This window comes from Myxocyprinus asiaticus, chromosome 21 (assembly GCF_019703515.2).
Source record: "Myxocyprinus asiaticus isolate MX2 ecotype Aquarium Trade chromosome 21, UBuf_Myxa_2, whole genome shotgun sequence".
Lineage (NCBI taxonomy): Eukaryota > Metazoa > Chordata > Actinopteri > Cypriniformes > Catostomidae > Myxocyprinus > Myxocyprinus asiaticus.
The window spans coordinates 41,504,684-41,526,184 of record NC_059364.1 but is presented as its reverse complement, the minus strand read 5'-3'; the positions used below and the strand labels follow the sequence as shown (position 1 = coordinate 41,526,184).

Genomic DNA, 21,501 nt, shown 5'->3' with positions numbered 1-21,501 from the left:
AAAATGTCAATTCTTATCCGATGAGTGGAGACTTTTTACCCCAAGTGTGGGGTAAAAGCAGTAGTGCAGTCTTGGTCATACGCAGGCATATGCCATATGCCCACCTATCTTTCAAAGGATTTTGCATATGCCCACCTAAAATAAGTTATGATACGTATGGCCGCCAGAACAGTGAGGAGGCTTTTGACCCATAACTTTTAATTATACTGAGGTGATGCCGCAGCACCATTGAGTAAATTGTAATTCTTCTTTTTTTCATTTTTTAAATAAGTGTACAGAGATTCTCTTCACTGAGCAGCGGGAAGCAGGACCGTAACGGAAGGCACAGGCGTAATAAGACAGTTCGACTTATCAATCAGAACGTTCGTTTTAGATGCGATTGGATATTTTCTAACCAATCATATTTTCCATTTCATAAGGGCTGGGACATTTCTAGCGTCTACAGTGAGATGCCCCTGTAGCGCTGGAGCCAACATTATTATTTTGTGCTGTATATTTACCTCGCTGTTAAAAGTGAGCGTCACTGCACCCGTGCTCATTTTTTATGCTCTTCACAGATGACAAGTTGTCCCGTAATTGTATCAAATGTCATTTTTTTCTATCTTTTACTGCTGTCAGTGGTGCGTTTTTTCCCTCGTGATCACTGGTGTGCACAGAACAGGGGCTACAGGGGCACAAGCCCCTGCCCCTTTTGTTCACAAATGTAAAGGTGCCCTTTTAAGTGGAGGTGCCTTTACTACAGCACAGTACTGTAGGCCTACTGTACACCTTGCCAGCAAGAAACTCTTACCCTGACATACATTTTGTAGGTTCAAATGAGACTATGATTACAACGAACCACAAACTGTTAATATTATTTGTTTATGTATTGAAAAATATAATTTCCTTACACCTTTTATATAAGTGTAAATATATAACTTTTTGAGACTGGGTGTGTTTTGTTTTTTCCTCGATAAAATCACAGTATGTCCACCTCTTCAGTCACTACTACACCACTGGGTAAAAGCCCCCCTCGCCACCTTTAAAAATAAATAAATAAAAAACAAATAATATATATATATATATATATATATATATATATATATATATATATATATATATATATATATATATGTATTTTTTTTTTTTTTTTATTAAAATTCAATAAAAATAAATGTACTTTCTCAATCTCTAGACACTTTGCGACCAGAAAAAAAAAAAAAAAAATCCTTAAGGGGTGCTTTTAACCCATTGTACTGTTTATGTATGGTCAGTGTTGGGTAAGTTACTCTAAAAAGTAATTAATTACTAGCTACTAATTACATCTTCTACAGTGGAATTAGATTACTGTACTAATTACTCTGTCTAAAAAGTAATTGCATTACTTATTACTAATTATGTTCTAAAACCCTAATTAACCTCAACCAGATGAAAAATACAAGGATAGACATGAAACCGTTCTTTTAATTCTTTTAAATAAATCATATAAAATCAAATCAATTATTCATGAACTGGCCAAAGAATTTAAGGGGGCTGCATTAAATCAGAAAACATATATTTTAACATTAGATGTTAAATTTCGATTTTAAATTCAATATTGTTTATATAGAATTGTTCTCGAGTCTATACAGTATTTACAGCAATTACATCAGAAGTAGCTGTAATTAAATTACTAAAAATTAAGAGTAATTTTCAACGAAAAAGTAATTACAGTAATTAACTACTTAGTAATGCATTACACCCAACACTGTGTATGGTATCGTGTGTGTGTGTGTGTGTGTGTGTGTGTGTGTGTGTGTGTGTGTGTGTGTGTTTGTGCATGAACACTTCATCTAGCTAGAGAGGACGCGTCACATGAGGCGCAAGAAGCACCTTCACATGACACAGAAATTGCCGCTTGTCACATGATTTAACGGCGCATGCGCAACCATATAACATAAACAACCACAATATATAACCGCACTAGGCAGTATCAGGAAGGGAAGTGGTTTTGATAGACTCCTAAAGTGACACAACTACACAGTGTTTTCGTAAAGATAGTAACTGCAGCCCTTCTTACGCTCAGACAGCAAAAATACGTTAAAACGGTCACACTCTGATGCAAGTCGAACATAAAAACGGAAAACTCTGTGTAGCGTGGAGCAACAGAACAGTGGAAGAACAACAGTAACAGGTAACTCATATTATGTTGCTCTTGCGTCTTTGTCACTTTTTGAGCAGCTCTTTTATGTTCTTTGTTGCCTGTGTGTCTCATACGGGTGGTTGTTACACTGTATCAACGTTGACCTAATAAATTCACCTTTTGTTTTTGTCGTTCAAATGGAAGGATTGTCTCCATCTGGAAGAATGAGATCTATTGCAGTTACTGTCTTATTTTGTGCTGGATATTTCCACTTGTCATCAGTCTTTGCACATCCTCGGTATGTTATTGAAATAGATTGACACATACATACTTGGCTTGTTGATATAAAATACTAAATGAGGGATTAAATGGAATAGTTGTACTTTTAAAATTTCACTTGTCACACCTCAGAACCTTTTCAAATCAAATAGTGAAGGCAAAAGGTGATTAATATGGTAAAATACCTGTGTCCTGGCACAGCACTTAAAATGTACACTATCCCTTATACATTCTTATAAACTGTAACTTAAAGTCTTCATGTGGATTTAAAAAATATTTATAACTTCATGGACGTGTCATGCATAAGTCATGCACATACATGGAGTTTATTGATCATGTGTGGGGAAATGGGGTGTATTACTCAACAATGTACAGTACACGGATCATACCACATACTGCATATTGCGATGAAAACTGGAACTTAGAAAAAAGTCCATATTATAAACAACATTCAAAATATATATTACAGTGAAAACGAGAAATTAGAAAGTGTTCACAAAAGTATCTACTGGATGTATTGTAGACAATTACAACATTGCAACCGTGACAATTTTAAGAGCTAGATCATGTTGTAATTAAACCAAATAGTTTGTTTGAAGTTGCATGGCAGTTTGATAGTGTGAAAACTTATGAAAACACAAGCATAAGGCAGTTTCGGGGGGGAGTCACGCTCTATAAATGTACAAAATGTTTCTCACGTTATAATAATCACATAGAAATGTTACATTGGGAATTGACTTTACTGTGTTTTTTTTTTTTTTTTTTTTTTTTAGGGGAGAATGGACGAGACTCATCCTCACCCAACACTGGCCACAGGCATTTTGCAGTGTATTATATTGCCTTTACTTTCATTGCCATTATTTTATAGCTATTATTTTTGCTCTATTTGTTGTCAGGAGAATAAAGTATTTTTTATTTATTTTTTTATCATTATTATTTGTAGATGGAACACTGTAAAACAAATATCAGCTATTGGACTTTGCATGGATTATGGTAGGTTTAACAAGACAAATGTTTCTCAAAGACTCACAAATACAAATATACACTCACATCCACTTTATTACGAACACCTGTACACCTACTTGTTCATGCGATTATCTAATCAGCCAATCGTGTGGCAGCAGTGCAGTGCATAAAATCATGCAGATACGTGTCAGGAGCTTCAGTTAATGTTCATATCAACCATCAGAATGGGGAATAAATGTGATCTCAGTGATTTGGAGCATGGCCTGATTGTTGGTGCCAGACGGGCTGGTTTGAGTATTTCTGGAACTGCTGATCTCCTGGGATTTTCACACACAGCAGTCTTTAGAGATTACGCAGAATGGTGCAAAAAAAAAAAGAAAAAGCAAAAACATCCGGTGAGTGGCAGTTCTGTGCCCCTATGATGAGAGAGGTCAACAGAGAATGGCCAGACTGGTTCAAACTGAAAAAGTCTATGGTAACTCAGATAACCACTCTGTACAATTGTGGTGAGAAGAATATCATCTCAGAATGTGCAATACGTTGAACTTTGAGGTGGATGGGCTACAACAGCAGAAGAGCACATCTTGAACCTTTTTAGAACCATAGTGTTCCTAGTAAAGTGCTCAGTGAGTGAGTGTGTGTGTGTGTGTGTGTATGTATGTGTGTATGTATGTGTATATATATATATATATATATATATATATATATTATATATATAATATATTAGGCTAGTTTGTCATGTGAACCTCAAAATCTCATGAACGTGAATTCCTAAGTTTAATTAATCATTAAGTGATGATGACAGTGATTATGATGATATATTTGTTTGTTGCAGTAGTATTTGAAGTTAAATCATTTTTTTTTATTTTTTTATTTCAGGCCCAACACTGGCAATATGTGCAACTCATCCTGGCATTTTAATGCCAGTTTGATTGAGGTGATTTCTTAAATTTGTGTTTGTGTGTCAAATATACAGTACGGCAGATGTCAAATATATTTTTGTTTCACCTATATGTACAGTACCATGTTGTGAATGTATGTTTTTCAGGATATACTGCCAGAAATGGAGAAGTTCTGGCCAGATCTTCTCATACCTTCATCTCCCAAATTTTGGTATGTCTAGATTACTCTGCAAAAGTTGCATACAGTACATTTACATAGCACCATCTCTGCCATTATAGTGCCCAGAATCCATACAATGATTTTACAAAATAAGACTTGGCTGAGGTAATCTTGATTTCATTTGTTTTTACTTCTTGAACCAAATAGTGATCTTCATTTGTTTAGGAAATATGAATGGCTGAAACATGGAACGTGTGCTGCGAAAGCAGAGTCGCTGAACAGTCAACATAAATACTTCAGCAAAGCCCTTGAGCTGTACCACAAGTTTGACCTTAGCAGGTGAGTTCTTGTTTTTCTGTGGTAAAGCATGATTGCGTGTCTTGCTGTATCAGAAAGTTGCTACAGTAGGTACAGAAAAAGTGTATTTACAGTAAATCTTTAAATGACCAACATATTATAGGGTTATTCCTTTTCTACTTAACCAGAGTTTCCTGGCTCAGTTTTGTTTTTGATATTTATTTATTTATTTTTACTGGTGAAAAATAGAAAATGATGATGCAAGCCAAAATATTAAATGCCATTGAGCAATATTTACTACAAAATACATTATTTTGTAGAGGGGGGAGGTGGGGGGCTTAGGGTTGGTTGAGTTCAGCACCCCTTGTTTCATTATATGCCAATGGTGTAAGTCCTCAAATTAAAATTAATAAATAAAACACTTTGTGTTGTTTTTCCAAAATTTACCATGTGACACAAATGTGTTTTTTGACATTACCTTTGCTACCCACATTTTGTTGTCAGCCATTGAAAATGGGTCAAATATTACAATTACCGATGGAGCCACATTGAGAGACCCATATCTCTGGTTCAGAACCAGAATATAAAAGGAGAAAAATATATTTAATGCTTCTGTATTAAATTGTTAAAGCAGTATTGTATTGTTGTATTATTATAGCCACTCCAACTTGGGAGGAAAAAAAACACAAAAATGTGTTTTATTTATTTATTTATTTATTTATTTTACTATGTATAGAATAATGGGGTTAGTAGTAGTTTTGCTTCAATAACATTGAAAATTGTCATTTTGACCCCCCATCCCCCTACAAAATACTTTATTGCTCATCTGTTTATCTTTCTTAAGAAAAAATATTAACAAAATATAAAATCTGGGGAAGTTTCTTAAATTTGGTTGATTTGACATGGAATAACCCTATATCGTGGTATGAGTATCACGTATCACTGTATCATGTTTGCAGTAAATATGGCTTATATATTAAACAGCCAAGAGTTATGCCCACTTATATTTGTGCAGTTATATCAACCACGGTATACAGTAACAAAACTTCCAGTGGTTGACATACTTCATATTACCACCCAACCCTAGTTGATATCAATTTCACATTTCCTCATGAGTGTTGTGTGTTTTCAGTGTTTTAGGGAACAACAAAATTGTGCCCTCTGAAGAGCACTACACGGTAAGTAAAACAAGTGTCTTCCCCACTGTACTGCCAAAGGTAAAACTCAAAATTGAGTTATGACCAAAATCAGGCCTCTGAACGCTTTCTTTTGCTAAAAAAGCTTGACGCAACACATAAAACAGAACACAGGTTTCGAGAAGAGCTTTTAAATGTTTAAGTTCTAATTTGTGTGACACGGCACTTAACTTCAAATCTGCGGACCCAACGGCGGGTCCAAAAGGGAGCGCTATATGTCGAAAAAGTGTTAAAATGTTCAAGTCACCGAATGCATAAATTAGGCATATGGGGTATCGTTTGAAAGCTTAGTATCTGAACTTTTCATAGATAACCATCACTTCTGCATTTATGTTACATAAAATAACAAAATAAGGTCTGAAAACATTCATATCGCAAACCAGCACCACCTAGAGGTCATGTGGTAGAAATATTAATATGAATATAAAAGTATTTCAAATAGCACTTAAATAGACAAGTCATATATCAAATGAAAGGAATTTGACTGTACATTTTGTTTTGTTGCCATAATACCACAGTTTGAAAGATTTTTAAAGTAATCACAAAGTGAAATATGATATCTGTAAGACATCAAATACAAACATCTCTTCTTTGCGCCGATCACTGCTGCTGTAAGCCCCAAATAGCTAAAAACGTTATATCTGCTTTTACCTTAGGCAGTTTTCTAAAAAAATAAGCAATTTTTTGCTAGTCTGTGAGCTTGCTTGTTTGAATAATCCTCGAAGAGGTTGACTAATTTGGTGGTGCTACTTCGCGTGATGCTGAAAAACAGCTGGACACGGCGCAGCGTTCAAGGACGTCTGTCTGGACGGACACAAAAAAGTGAATGGTGTGAACGACCCCTAATCTGAATCCATCCTGTAACAAGTGGATTTGGCTCAACTATGCTTAGATTCTGAGAAAACATAATGTGAAAATTGCAACTACAAAATACACACTTAAACCATGAACTTTGGAGCCATTTTCCTCAGTTTCAGTGCTGGCATAGTTATTATGTTTTGCCTGATGAAGTATAAGGTGTGGTATTCTCGTTGTCTTTGCTGTTGAATGTAAAGTAGATGTTGTCAATTTTTTATCATGACCTTTGGCCAGAGAGGCAGCGTGTGTTGTCTGTGATTGATATTCATTTTCTAAATAATTCAAAAGCTCAGTTTGCTTTTGGCAGTGTTTATTGTAACTGTCCAGCTTGCTGTTATTTCTGTTCATGTCAGTGATACCACAACATGTGATTACACAAATTATACTGTATGATGATCTGGGTTATTCTCCCCAAAAGCCTCATCCATCTAATAAGAGGCATCAAAGCATTTTCTTAAACCACAGCTCACAATCATGTTCAATTTAAAATATTAAAGTATGCTTCACTGTTTCCCAGCATACGCTGGTTTTTAGTAACCTGCATTAGTTGCAATATCAGTGTTTCAAGAGACAGAGTCTGACTTCTTGTATTCTTCTGTTGCATTCATCCAACTTCTCTATTTCTGAACTGCAGTAAACCACATTGGGATGATTAAATGTATCATATTTTATGTTTGTTTTAGTTTGATGTTATAGAGACAGCCATTACCAGCTTCTATGGAGTCAAGCCAAAGATTCAGTGCATCCACCCACAAAAGGTATGAATGTGATGAATGTGGTTTCATGGTAGAGTGATAGGATCACATGGTAATACCATGGTTCTTTGTATACATGTATATACCATGGTACTGAATTTAGTGATAGACAATAATTCGGCCATTAATTGGCCATTTTGTGATCATCCGGATTGGTCTGTAACTAATGGATATACAGAATTGCTTTTTCAAATATTTTATTAAAAAAAAAAAAAAATGGTTTCAGATTTTGTGTAAATCTCAATTACTTCTAGAAAGTTAAGTCTTGTTAAAACAATTTGATAACACTTTACAATAAGGGTGTAATGGTTTATCGTGGTACGATGCATTGCGGTTCAAAACGTGACGATGTGCATCATGGAGAGGACGGTTTTTAAAAAAATGTTTGAATTATTTTAGCTATGTAACGCGGACATACAAATGGAAATCACTTCATTGGCACAAGGAGCTCTAAAATACGATTGCACACTAGCAGCCACAGGTGTTGTGCTTGTACCATGAGTTTGACTGAAAGTGAAACCAGGAGCGGGAGAGAGATGTGCTTTTTTCAGCGTGAGGGATCAAATGTCCATTTGAAGCAAGAGACTGATCTGCTCTGACAGAGCGAGAGAAAATTAAAGTTTACAGAGGTTTAATGAGAGTGCCATATTAATCTACTAAATATAATGCTGAATATTATGTATAGTAATGCTATGGGGGAATATAATCCTAATGTCAAATGTCATGTCATCAATTAGAATTCACCAGTAAATTATTATTATTTAACTGGATAGGCATGCACTTCCATTAAATATGTATTTTTGAAAATAATATTTAGATGTGATCAGAGACAATACAATTTCAGAAAAATAACATTTGAATTTAAAATATATTTGTAATCAGTGACAGTGTGTAAGCAGCATATGTATCGAACATAATTCCGTATTTTCAGTAAGTAGAATTATTAGCTAATATTTCCATTTGGTGTCACCATTGCCCTGTTCTGGGCTGTTTTTGTCCCATATGTCTCTGATGATCATTTAGCACTTTTAAGAACAGTACTTGTAGCTACATTTGAAAGGAAACAAACTGTTTTGTATATGTCTATAAAGTAATAATAATAAAATAAAAAAAACGCTTTCAATCTGAACTTCTTGATTCATGCTTTGTTTAAAGAATCATGAAATTAACCGAACTGTTACACCCCTACTTTACAATAGTAAAGTTCCATTTGTTAACATTAGTTAATGTATTAGGTATCATGAACTTACAATGAACAATATTTTTTTGCAGCATTTATTAATCTTTGTTAATGTTATTTAATATAAACAGTTGTTCATTGTTCATTCATGTTAGTTCATAGTGCATTAACTAATGTTAACGGCTAGTACTTTTGATTTTAAAATGAATTACTATATGTTGGAATTTACATGAACTAAGATTAATAAATGCTTAAGTATTGTTCATGGTTATCTCATATTAACTAATGTTCTTAACTAATGATAAAAAATGGATCCTTACTGTAAAGTGTTACCAAAAAACAATTTTCATTGTACATTTTAATCATCATAATTAAAAAAAAAAAAAAAAGATAAATCATTTTCACACAATAAATATTCAAATGGTTTGTGTTTATTTCACTCTGTTTAGATGATCATAGTTTTAAACATGCAATAAGTTTAGAAGTCTGGGACAAAGCTAAAACAGTACATTTTATACATACTGTAAAAGAGATTTTAAAAGTACCAAAAATAAATGATGAAGGCCTGGTAAAAAGTTTCAAAGTCAGTGTTAATTTGACCTTTATATAACAAAATGAAAAACTTGAAATCTGTTTGTTTGAATAAAAATGTACCACTTGGATATGAAAGTGCCTGAAGTTGAAGAAAGCTGCTCGCAGTTATTTGCATTAAATCAGCCATCACCCACCCAGCTCTCATAGATAATGGTATCAGCATCAGCCATTAAAACAAAAAACAAATCTGTACTTTAATGCCACGCTACAAGTCCAAAAAAAAAAAAATGGATTGTACTGTTTGATACATTCTTGTTAGTGCCTGCATTGGTCTAACCAATCAAACTGAAAATGAAAACAGTACATTTTCCCATCGAATTCAATACAAGAATGGTTTCACCAGCAATTTCCACACAAATTTGTTCTTCCAGTGTTTCATGAATAAGTCCCATTGAAACTAGGTTAGATGTGCAATGACACACATTTTTGGTAAACATCTGAAAACAATCTAATCTTGCTGTGTTTAGCAGGGAAGCCAGTTTCAGACTTTGGAACAAATTGAGATATGTGTTGACCGGGATTTCCAGCTGATCGACTGTGAAAAGTCAGTTAAAGGGATCTGGAGCAATGAGATCCTGTCAGCGTCTGTGAGTGGCCAGTCAGACCTCAGCGTGTGTGATCACTCCATGCCAGTTTATTACCCTCCAGTGCCAAGCACATCACATAGGTGGTAAACTCAAGACCTCTTGTGTCAATGAGCGTTAGTGCAATCTGTATCACTGAGGGATAGGACAAGAATTTATTTGAGAATTGTCCAGTCTTGCTCTTGAAACACTGCACACAGAAACCTCAGAATTTTTTTTTTCCTAATTACACTATTTGATGCATCCTTTAAACTAATTAAACACTTAATTTTCTTGTTATTTGAATAATTACATGCTGGAGCAAATTTACTGAAAATCAAAGGGTAATGAATTCACAGACTGCTGTTTTTTTTATTATTATTATTATTATTATTATTGTTTTCATTTCAACATTTCTAAATACATTTCTATTTATGGCTTTATACAGTTATGTATCTTGCCAAACTGTTATCATATTTACTTTGGGAGGAAAACATGTCTAGGCCACATTTTGCCCTAAAATCGAGAGGGAGAGAGAGAGAGAGAGGAATTATTTATAGAAATTCTTTTAAAAATGACAAAACAATATATACTTGTATATACACATCTCCCACCCACAACCCAACAACCCAAAAAAATTCTTATTACAGCAGTGCATTAAGATGTTTAATTAAGATTTGCTGTGAGATTCTCATTACATTTTTATTACAGTAATTCTTGGTGATGAGACTTCAAATTATTATTTTATTTTTTTTCTTAAGGGGAAAATGTGCTTAGTTGTCATGAAAATAATGTCACAGTGCATTTTCTTTATGCAAAATATGATTTCTTAATTCATCCTTTTAATTTTGGGGTGAAATATTACCTGGGCATGTTCTTGACAGGTTTTCTTTTATAGATCTACTTGAACTTTTTAGTTGAAGCTCCTTTATAATTTTATTTTATTGGTTTTATTTTTTACAGCATTTACCATTTTTGATAAAATATGCCCCAAGAGTTTGCTATAATGTTCTGTTTTCTATGTATTTTATCTGATACATTTTATGAAAACTTTTATTGAAACTGTTAATACTCTAATTTGGAATGTTTATGTGGAAAATTTGTAGCCGGTTTTGAGTTTTGGGACTATGATAGGCTGCTATTGCATAATGCACATACAGGCCACTTGAGGGCAGCACATACACTCTGTAAAATAGTCTTAAGACGTAGTTGTTATCAAGTTTTACAGTGCAACACCAATTACCTACAAGGAGACAGGTTGCACAAAATGTGCAGTTATACGGTGTCATTCTGTATTTTTAAAAGACATATCTGATATGTCAGGTCTTGGCATTTGATATTGATTTGGCAGTGTTAGTTTTTAACCTTCATTAAAGTTGGTTATTAGTCTATAACTGAACATGTCAAATATATGCCTTGAATTTCATTGCATTTGGCATTTACATATCTATTGCTGGTGATTTTTCTTTTTCTTTTTCTTTTTCTTTTTTTTTTACAGACACGATTTGTATGTTTTTATCTTTTTGAAGTACAGTATGTGATAAATGTCTAAAATCATTAAAAATTCATGTCATACTGAAACCTTTTTCTCTTTTCTCACATGCATCTACATGTAGGGAAGTACACATTGTGTATATATGGAGTAGTATTATAATTTATATATAAATAGTATTTATATTAAAGCAATATCACACGAACAAGAGTGCTGTATGTCCAGCTATCAGCACGGCAGTCTGAGTGCTGCAGTTAATCACAACCATGCTGATAGATGGACAATACAGCAGGATTGCAAGTGTGATATTGCTTTTATACAACAGTTCAATGAACAAGTAAATAAATAAGTAGGGGAAAATGAAGAACTGTCCCAAAAAAACGCTTGTGTCTGGAACTACTTTCTTACACCACAGGATCTGCCGTAGCTAGATGGAACATGCGCCTAAACCTCTGTTACTAATTAAAAAACCCACACTTTAGAACTAGTAATGACCGTTTGGGCTGTTTCTAGCATGTTGTTGCAGAAACAAGGACATTTGTTTGTGTATATGAGAGAGAGAGAGACTGAGTGAGTGATTACCTGTGACTGTTGCAGTGATCAACAGTAATGCTGCAGCTGTTAGTTTAACTCTATTCCTCAGCTGTAGTGTTATAGTAATCTGCTCCGATAGTGGAGTGATGCTGCCATACATGCTATCTGAATTATCCTACGAGTATTTCACTGATGTTCAAGTGTTTTGTTGTCAGAGAAGAATTTTAGTGGTGGTCAGTTGGGCTAATTTCATGATATTTAGAAAATGAACTTGCGTTATATAGGCATGCTACTATAAAACACCTGTAGGCATGTGTGAGCAAGCAGCTTGTCAAAATGAGACAGTCTATGTCAGAGCAAGAATGTTTGCATTTGAACTAATATTTTATATTATATAGTACATAATACGTAATGCATTTACTAATGTTAACAAATTACATATTACAAGAGTGTTAGCAAATTAAACCTCGTTGTGTTACCTTTTATTTACATGGGGCAAGTTGTTACACGTGTTTTATATGTTTTAATTTTATTCATTAATAACTATTTTTGCTGGCCAAAACAATGGTCTGCCTTTTGTATTTATGCTGTTTCATGAATAGTTTTGTTTCATATTTTGCAGAAAACTATTATATGGCCTATAAAACATAATAAATTTTGTGGAAGATTATTTTTTTATTTTATTTAATATTTCAAAAGAGGGATTCTTCTCAAAACAGTGCTAATAAACTGCAGTCTCCTATTGAGTCATATACCACATATAGAGGTACAACATGCCTCTCTAGCAGGGCAAAATGTGTTAAATGGACTTTATCTTTTTTCTTGGGCAATAAATATTCAATGTAGTAAAAAGTGTGACAACAAGTTCTTCCCTACAGTTCCCTACAGACTCTGGCGTGGCAGTGACATGGCCTGGAGCTGACTCGGGCATGGCTGTGACATGGCCTGGAGCTGATTCGGGCGTGGCTGTGACATGGCCTGGAGCTGACTCGGGCGTGGCTGCCATGACATGGAACTCAGGATTGGAGGCCATGACGTGGAACTTGGGCTTGGCGGCCATGACATGGAGTAAAGTCGTGGAAGGTGGAGCCATGGGAGGCTCAAGGGATGAAGCCGTGGCAGGCGGAGCCATGGTAGGCTTGAGGAGTGAAGCCGTAGAAGGCAGAGCCGTGGTAGGCTCGAGACTAAAAGTCCTGGATGACTGGGAAAAGACCTCAGTGGTCGTGAACATGAGCAGAGTCTTGGGAGCAACCTCTGTGGTCGTGGGCATGGACTGAGTCTCGGGAATGACCTCTGGGGTCGTGGGCGTAGACAGAGACTCGGGAATGACCTCTGTGGTCGTGGGTGTAGACAGAGACTCGGGTACGACCTCTGTGGTCGTGGGCATAGACAGAGACTTGGAAATGACCTTCGTGGTTGTGTACATGGGCAGAGACTTGGAGACGGCCTCTGTGGTCGTGAACATGGGCAGAGACTTGGAGACGGCCTCTGTGGTCGTGAACATGGGCAGAGACTTGGAAACGACCTCCGTGGTCGTGAACATGGGCAGAGACTTGGAAACGACCTCCGTGGTCGTGTACATGGGCAGAGACTCGGAGACGACCTCTGTGGTCGTGAACATGGGCAGAGACTTGGAGACGACTTCTGTGGTCGTGAACATGGGCAGAGACTTGGAAACGACCTCCGTGGTCGTGTACATGGGCAGAGACTTGGAAACAACCTCTGTGGTCATGTACATGGGCAGGGACTTGGAAACGACCTCTGTGGTCGTGAACATGGGCAGACACTTGGAAACGGAAGCCTTTCTGCTCCTCCTCCTCCAGGAGGCCGAAGTTGGCCATGGTGGGCGTTGGCTCGTTGGCAGTGGCAGGCATGGGTGTTGGCTCATTGGCTCGTTGGCCGGGGCAGGCATGGGCGTTGGCCCGTTGGCCATCTCCCCTACGGTGAATGGTGAACCACCCATCAATAGGGCAAGGTCAATATACCGAGCAAGGCCGTCGGCACACCGACCGTCAGGCATCAACGAGGAAATCGGCTCATTAAGCCGAAACGGAAACAGTCCATGAGGGCCACCTCATTAAAATCCACCCTGCAGGCCAGAGCGCAGAATTCCTCCACATACTCCTCCAGGGGACGACTCCCCTGGCGTACACGAAGGAGCTGAACTACTGGATTCATTATGGGCAGTCAGGTATTCTGTAACGATGCTGGCAAAGACAATGATGAAGTGACGAACCCAAGTGCAGTTTATTTCCAAACGTGACAACCAGTAACCCTAACTATAAATGTGAACAAAACAAAACATAAACATGAACGACTTAACTAAACTTAACTTGACATGACTATAGACTTGACTTGACTTAAACATAACATGACTTGACTTGACTTGACTTGACTACGTTACATTAACACAATACTTGACAACAGACAATGGCAAACATGAAGGCTTAAATACAAGGACATGGGTAACAGACAACCAATCACAAGACTAAACTATAAACAAGACTAAATTAACTTTAATCAATGAAATGACAACATAGACAGATGCTTGAATTTTACACAAAATAATCAGAAATGTTCATTTGAAAGGTTTATATTCTGCTTAATACAGTGCCTGCTGTGTCTCCAAGAAGAAAGTCCAACAAAATTATTTTAATACCAATAAAGGATGCAGTATTTTTTAATCATTTTTAATGTTATGAATAACCATGATATTATTATGACAAACATAATATAATATGATATAAACATGATGTACTGTTATAAAAACACAGATTTGTGAGAGTTTTCGCCAAACTGGTGGTGTCAAAATAAACACCTTGTTAATGGCAGACTACTTATTTCTGCCATAGACTGACATTGCAGAAGAAGTTAGAGTATTATGTGAAGCATGCCATTGCGAATGCAGCCCATGAAACACATGTAATCATTGTCACATTGTGAGTCTGGCCAATCGTGAACAAGCTGTGTCGTCATTCAGAGCTCGTGTATCTGCTCTGGAGAAACTGTGCCAGGCGGCTGCTCTCGAATCGCTCATGCAGTACTTTGTTGGCATATGCGTCACGGTGACGCAGCGGTGGAGCCTTTTCAAGTCGGACAAAATTTCTAACCGACATGCATTACTTCAAGTACGGTGCTGATTGGTCTACGCAGCGCTGCATGAAGTCGAACACACCTATTATTTCTGTTTGTTTGACCAACCTGATACAGCAACATTGGCTCAACCAATGGTGTGGGTTTGGGGCGGGACTTTTTGTTTGGCCAACCAATGTCAGATGGGGGAGTGTTTGAGAAAGCTGTTTGAAAACAGGCAATGTTTTTATAATTCCATGTGGTGACACTAGTGGTGCAGCCTTCTAATTAATCTACACATCCCTAATTATGTTTTTTCTTTTAAAAACTACATGAGAAGAAAATTTGTTTTCAGGTAGGCATGACAGACAGGAAATGCTAATCTGCCTTTCTGACTGCTGTTCTCTTTATGAAATTTTGCCACAATATTATGTCACTTATTTGCAGTTATTGTGATGAATCAGTTGCTAGACAAATTCCATAAGAGTAATGTGCTAACTTTGCCAAATAAAATGCAATTTCAGCTCCAAGAATTCAGAAAAACAACGGACTAAGGAGTGAAGTGCTGAATAGATAAATTATGACTCCAAACAGACAAAGGATGGACACTGAAATAGAGCATAAAATTTGGCTTGAGCAGATGGGATAGCAGGAGATGGAGGTTGGCAAGCGAGCGTCAAGTCAAAAGGCTGGAGCGAGTATGTACTGAATGGTGTGTTTATACTGCTTAATTTGTTAATAGATCAGTTGAGCGTCAGCTGATGATCCAACTTGTGACTACCATGGTCTGCCTTAACTAAGGCTCCTTTAGAGTAAGGATCACTCTCGTTAAAATTTAACTTATTTTGTTCAAGCTCGTGACAATTTGTTTGGAGGAAAGGTTTTGCTCAGAGGGGTTCAGCTTCCATGATCCATGCATGGTATACCTCACTGAGGCTTGAACCCCCAAAAAACAGATATAAGAAAGAGCAATTGATCTTTCAGAATGGTTGGAAAAGGCAGCACGCCATAAGACTGCAAAAAAGGAGCGTGGCTCTGGGTAAACCAAAGCAGAGGTAGTGTTTCCGGATGAATATTATATATATATATATATATATATTTATTTATTTTTTCTCCCCTTTTCTCCCCAATTTGGAATGCCCAGTTCCCAATGCGCTCTAAGTCCTTGTGGTGGCGTAATGGCGGATGAATCTCAGAGACTGTCAATCCACACATCTTATCACATGGCTTGTTAAGCACATTACCACAGAGACATAATGTGTGTGGAGGTTTCACACTATTTTCCGTGGCATCCACACACGAGTCACCACACACCCCACCGAGAGAGAGAATCACATTATAGTGACCGTGAGGAGTTTACCCCATGTGACTCTACCCTCCCTAGCAACCAGGCCAATTTGGTTGGAGTCACTAAGCACACCCTGGATTTGAACTCACGACTCCAGAGGTGGTAGTCAGCATTTTACTCGCTGAGCTACCCAGGGCCCCAATATTATATTATTAATAGGGAGGTGGCTTGCCTCTGGAAAGCTATCGAGGGAAAGTGGGGAATTACGGGGAATTATAGGAATGCAAGCTACAATAAACATATGGATGATAGAACACAAGAAAGGAGTACTAAAAGGATAATGCTGTATTTAAAGCTGTATTCAATAGCGAACAGGGGCTTGTTAGGGCTTGAGTTTGTGCATTGACTCAGGAACTGAACCATAGAGGAAAGAGGACAGAAATCAGAATTAGGTTGTGATACAGTAACAGAAACACCTTTCCTTTCCTTGTCTGAATTTGAGTGTTTAAGGAGAATAGAGAAGTAGTTGGGTTTTAATGAGAAATTAGTGATGTGTGGCCAAGGAAGTGGTTAAAAGCTTTAATGTGCACAATTAATTTTCCACACCTTATGAACCTGTAGAAAGCTGAGTGAAAAAAACTGCTTCTAGGAGTGCATTAGTATATGAACTAAAGAAACCTGCCCTTAGCTGAGACACCATATTGTGGATTATGGGAAGGGTAAAAGACTGATGTTTATCATTGATGGGAGGACTTATCTTTTTAAGGCCATTTAAGATGAGGCTGTTTGAGGGTTTTTCTAGGAGACTCTACGCATCAGGAAAGCAGGCATCTTTGGTGGAATTGGATCCCTGACACAAGTGCTTTGATGGATGAAGGCTGTAATTTCTTAGACTCGAAACAGTGGACAATGAAGGCACATACTATAGAGATGTTGACTGGTATGGTGGAAACTGAGTGAGCAGCACAGAAGGAGGAAAAATAGGACCAGGCTGAAACATATATTTTTAATAATTTTGCCAGACCCATTCTCATATATAGCAGCGGAAGTCATATAATTCCTCAAAGACTCATTTATCGAAGATGGTTTGGCTGAAGGGAGGGCAGGGTAGGCCTACAGTAGAGGCATCTGGGCATAGCTGTCTGAATTCCTGGAAATTAAATCAAGATGAGGAATCAGTTATTTTATTGTCTAAACCTGGTAAGTACTGCTCATATTGTGAAATTACCCAGTACACAAGAGCAAGTTAGATGTCTGATGATCTCATTGATGAATGGGATGGAGAGCGTCCTTTATTGATTATATTAACAGTGGCTTTGTTATCGTAGTACACTACTTTTTGCTTTCTTCCCCACTGATCCCCCAATCAAATACATGCTACAACGATGGGATACAATTCTAATAAAGCATAGGCTTGAACATGGTGTGGTAGATTCTTTATTTCTTTGGGCCAGATGTCAGCAAACTGCTGATTTTTTAATTATATTCTCTGAAACCTATAGAGGGAGCTGCATCAGTGAAGAATTTATGGTTGAATGAAGTTTTATAGTCATCGTGACAGAAAAAAGAAATGCCGTTCCATGTGTTACAAAGCTTCGCCTAAATCCTTAAATCGGATCTGCAGCCTTCGTCTAATGTAACAAGATCATGTAGATTATTTTCTGATTTAGAGATGTCTAGTAATCTCGATATGAATGAACAACCCCGTGTAATCATTCTCATGGCAAAATGTAGGTGACCTAAAAGAGAAAGAAACTCTCATTTGAATTGTGTTTGTTAACGCATTGATAAATTATCTGATATGAGTCGATTTATCAGCAGGCAAAGAAGCTTTCATAGTGATGGAATCTAAAGTAATCCCTAGAAATTGTAGTTTGTGAGAAGGTCCAACTGTTTTCTCCTCTGACAAAGGAACTGTGAGTTTTGAAAAGGTTTCTTTAACAAAACAAATGCAGGGTTGGTAATGCAGATAATCAACCACAAGCTACTGTGGCCAGGACAGGGAACAGAGGGGCCTCAGGGCAGGAACCTCAGGAAATGGAGGTTCCTCTGGGATAATGACAGCGGCAGGCATCTCTAAGGAAGCTGCAGCGATTAGGGCATGTGCCAAGTGCCGAGTGGATACAGTGGCGAAGGTGGGCAATTCCAGGCGAGCTGCAGCAAGGGCAGGTGCCTCCAATGGAGCTGCAGTGGCGAGGGCTGGCACCTTCAGTTGAGCTGCAGCAAGGGCAGGTGCCTCCAGGGGTCCTGCAGCGGCGAAGGCGGGCACCTCCAGGGGAGCTGTAGCAAGGGCGGGCACCTCAAGGAGAGCTGCAGTGGCATGGGTGGGCTTTGAGTTTTGTGCAAACTTATTTTAATTATTAAAAAGTCAATTAGAAAAAAAAGGAGCTGTTTCAGGTAAGCTGTTTTTGGGGAAGTGGCCAAAGGCCACCCGAATATTTAATTATGTAGGCCGGGACAAAGATTGGGGGCATATGTGGAGCGCAAATAATTGTGGTTAGTAATTAATAAGGGTTGTAGTTGTGTTCACGGTTCCTTCTAACTAAGGTAAACCTCATTCAAGAAATTTTGTACAAAGTATGTGTTAAATATAGAAGAATAGTCAATATAGCTTTATTTGTATCTGAGAGAGGAAAACCTGTGACAATGGAGAATCTTTTAAGGTAACTTATAGCTGTGGCTAGCTGGACAGTGCACTGACATTGGAGAAAACTGAGTTAACGTAAAAAGATATTATGGATATGTATTTATTTGAATTACAGCAAGTAGAAAGAACATGATACAACTCAGTTATAACAACAAATATTCAACTCATATATCAAATGCTGATAAATCCATTTTGTGCAACCACTTACTTTTTTTTTTTTTTTTTTTTTGCATCTTTCAAACATTATAATATTTTTTGCTTTGCAAATTAATTTCAAGACACTATCAAAAGAATAAGAACACAAAGCCTTCTGTTTTCCATTTACCCAGATTAATATTGTATTGCTCTGTGGTTGATCTTTTATAGCTCATGAGACTTACATTTGTATTCAGAATGATGTTTCTCCTCAAGAAATAAAAGGACAGCAATTAGAAAATTGTTGACATGCAGTAAAATTATAGAGCTATAAATATGAATTTAATTTAAGTTTAAATGAATTTAAATTTAATATGAATTGTGTAGCTAAGATAATTTGGCCTTAGAAGCATTTAATGAGAAATTGTAAGGATGTGATGAAAGTGAATGGTGACTGAGACTAGCATACTACCTATTTGTGTGATTATTCGTGTGTACGTTCCACGGAAGAAGGTTTGAGGGTGAGTTAATGAGGAAAAATTGTCCATTTTGGGGTAAAGAATCACTTAAAGCATACAGTCGAATTGTCAACTGTAAGGCTGCAGGTACCACTGGATGTCTGAAGATGTCCCTGCTCAGCCTTTCTTTCAAAGTAAGATTAGCCGTGAGGCCAGGTCAGTCCTTTCTATTTATAGAGCCTAGTGCCACACAGCTCTGTCATCAGAGGCCCTGATGACACACTGCAACATTAATCAATTCAAATAAAAACTCAGGAAAGAAATTTTAATCAATCTAATGTGTTTACACTTTTAAAATAACATACTTCTTAAATCTGTTTTTGAATGATCAGGTGTGGTGAAACAACTCTGATATGCTATACTATCATACTGCATGTGCTGCAGGGACAACAAATTGTGTATTATCTAGCTGTTTCAGTGATATTACAGTGTTCAAACTGATCTGTACTATTTTGTAAAATTTGTAAAAAAAAAAAAAAAAATATATATATATATATATATATCATGTTATCCAAGAAATCCAAAATTTGTAATTACTGTTTAAGTTATTACTACTAAATTCCATCTGTTCGATTTATTCTGCATATTACAACTGTACTCTTCAATTGGCACACTGTGTATATTGTAGTGACTTGTATTGTATTGTGTGTTTTATATGTAGTATATTGAATAATGTGTGCATTCAATATATTAAGTATGCAATTTTATATCATGAAGAACTAATGAATATGACATGTTAAAGGAATAGTTCACCAAAAAAGCCATCCCGGATGTATATGACTTTCTTTCTTCAGCAGAACACAAATTAAGATTTTTTTTAGAATAATTTCTCAGCTCTTTTGGTCCATACTGTATAGCGCATGGGTGCCAACATTTTGAAGCTCCAAAAATCACATAAGTCACCATAAAAGTAATCGATATGACTCCAGTGGTTAAATCAATGTCTTCAGAAGCGATATGATAGGTGTGGGTGAGAAACAGATCAATATTTTAGTCAATATGTACTAGAAATTCTCCTCCCTGCCCAGTCAATCTCCACTTTAACCTTAACTTTTGCTTTTACATTCTTCTTCTTGTGTTTTTGGTGATTCACATTCTTCATGCATATTGCCCCCTACTGGGCAGGGAGAAGACTTTCTAGCATAAATGGACTTAAATATTTATCTGTTTCTCACCCACACCTATCATGTCACTTCTGAAGAAATGGATTTTACTACTGGAGTCGTATGGATTACTTTATGTTACTATTATGCTGCCTTTATGTGCTTTTTGGAGTGTAAAAATGTTGGCACCCATTCACTTGCATTATATGGACCTACGGAGCTGAAATATTCTTTTAACAATCTTAGTTTGTGTCCTGCACAAGAAAAAAAATCATACACATCTCGGATGGCATGAGGGTGAGTAAATGATGAGAGAATTTTCATTTTTGGGTGAACTATTCCTTTAACTGACTTTTGGAACAAAAAAATAAATAAATAAATAAAATAAATTCCTTGTAAGTGTACTCGCCCATTAAAACTGAATTCAGATTCTTATTCTGAAAGGAAGGAATATTCTGGGTTCAATACATGTTAAGTTCGGTCGACAGCATTTGTGGCACAATGTTGATTACCACAAAAAATTATTTCCACTCGTCCCTTCTTTTTTTAAAAAAAAAAAAAAAAAAAAAAAGAGCAAAAATCGAGTTTACTCATTCAATAGGAAGATTTTCAATGAATTATGACTTAAATGTTGTCATTTTCTTCACACAGAGCTAATCAATTTGAAATATAGCCAAATGTGTTTGTTTGTTTTTTATGGTGTATTTTTGTCATTTTTGAAACTTGATATCTTTTGTCCCAATTCACATTCATTGTATGGACAAGAACAGCGTGAACATTAATTTAAATTCCTAGTTTTGTGTTTGTGTCTGGTCAAAACCGGTTTAAACTGGTTTAGCTGATCTCGACCAGCTGGTCTTG

General features: G+C 36.6%; 1 protein-coding gene across 2 annotated transcripts; it reads left to right on the top strand.

Annotated features, from left to right (window-relative positions):
• The first annotated feature begins 1,931 nt into the window (after positions 1–1,931).
• Positions 1,932–11,432, top strand: LOC127412319 (ribonuclease T2-like). 2 transcript variants are annotated; one of them, XM_051648571.1, is made up of 10 exons: positions 1,932–2,152; positions 2,306–2,399; positions 3,154–3,208; positions 3,324–3,373; positions 4,226–4,283; positions 4,395–4,459; positions 4,634–4,747; positions 5,838–5,883; positions 7,443–7,517; positions 9,759–11,432. In XM_051648571.1, exons 2-10 carry the CDS (start codon positions 2,326–2,328, stop codon positions 9,960–9,962), a joined length of 741 nt encoding a protein of 246 aa, XP_051504531.1. In that variant the 5' UTR covers positions 1,932–2,152; positions 2,306–2,325; the 3' UTR covers positions 9,963–11,432. The 2 variants fall into 2 exon arrangements, with proteins under 2 accessions (XP_051504531.1, XP_051504530.1); XM_051648570.1 differs by having other exon boundaries at positions 1,933–2,152; positions 9,756–11,432.
• The last annotated feature ends 10,069 nt before the right edge of the window (positions 11,433–21,501 follow it).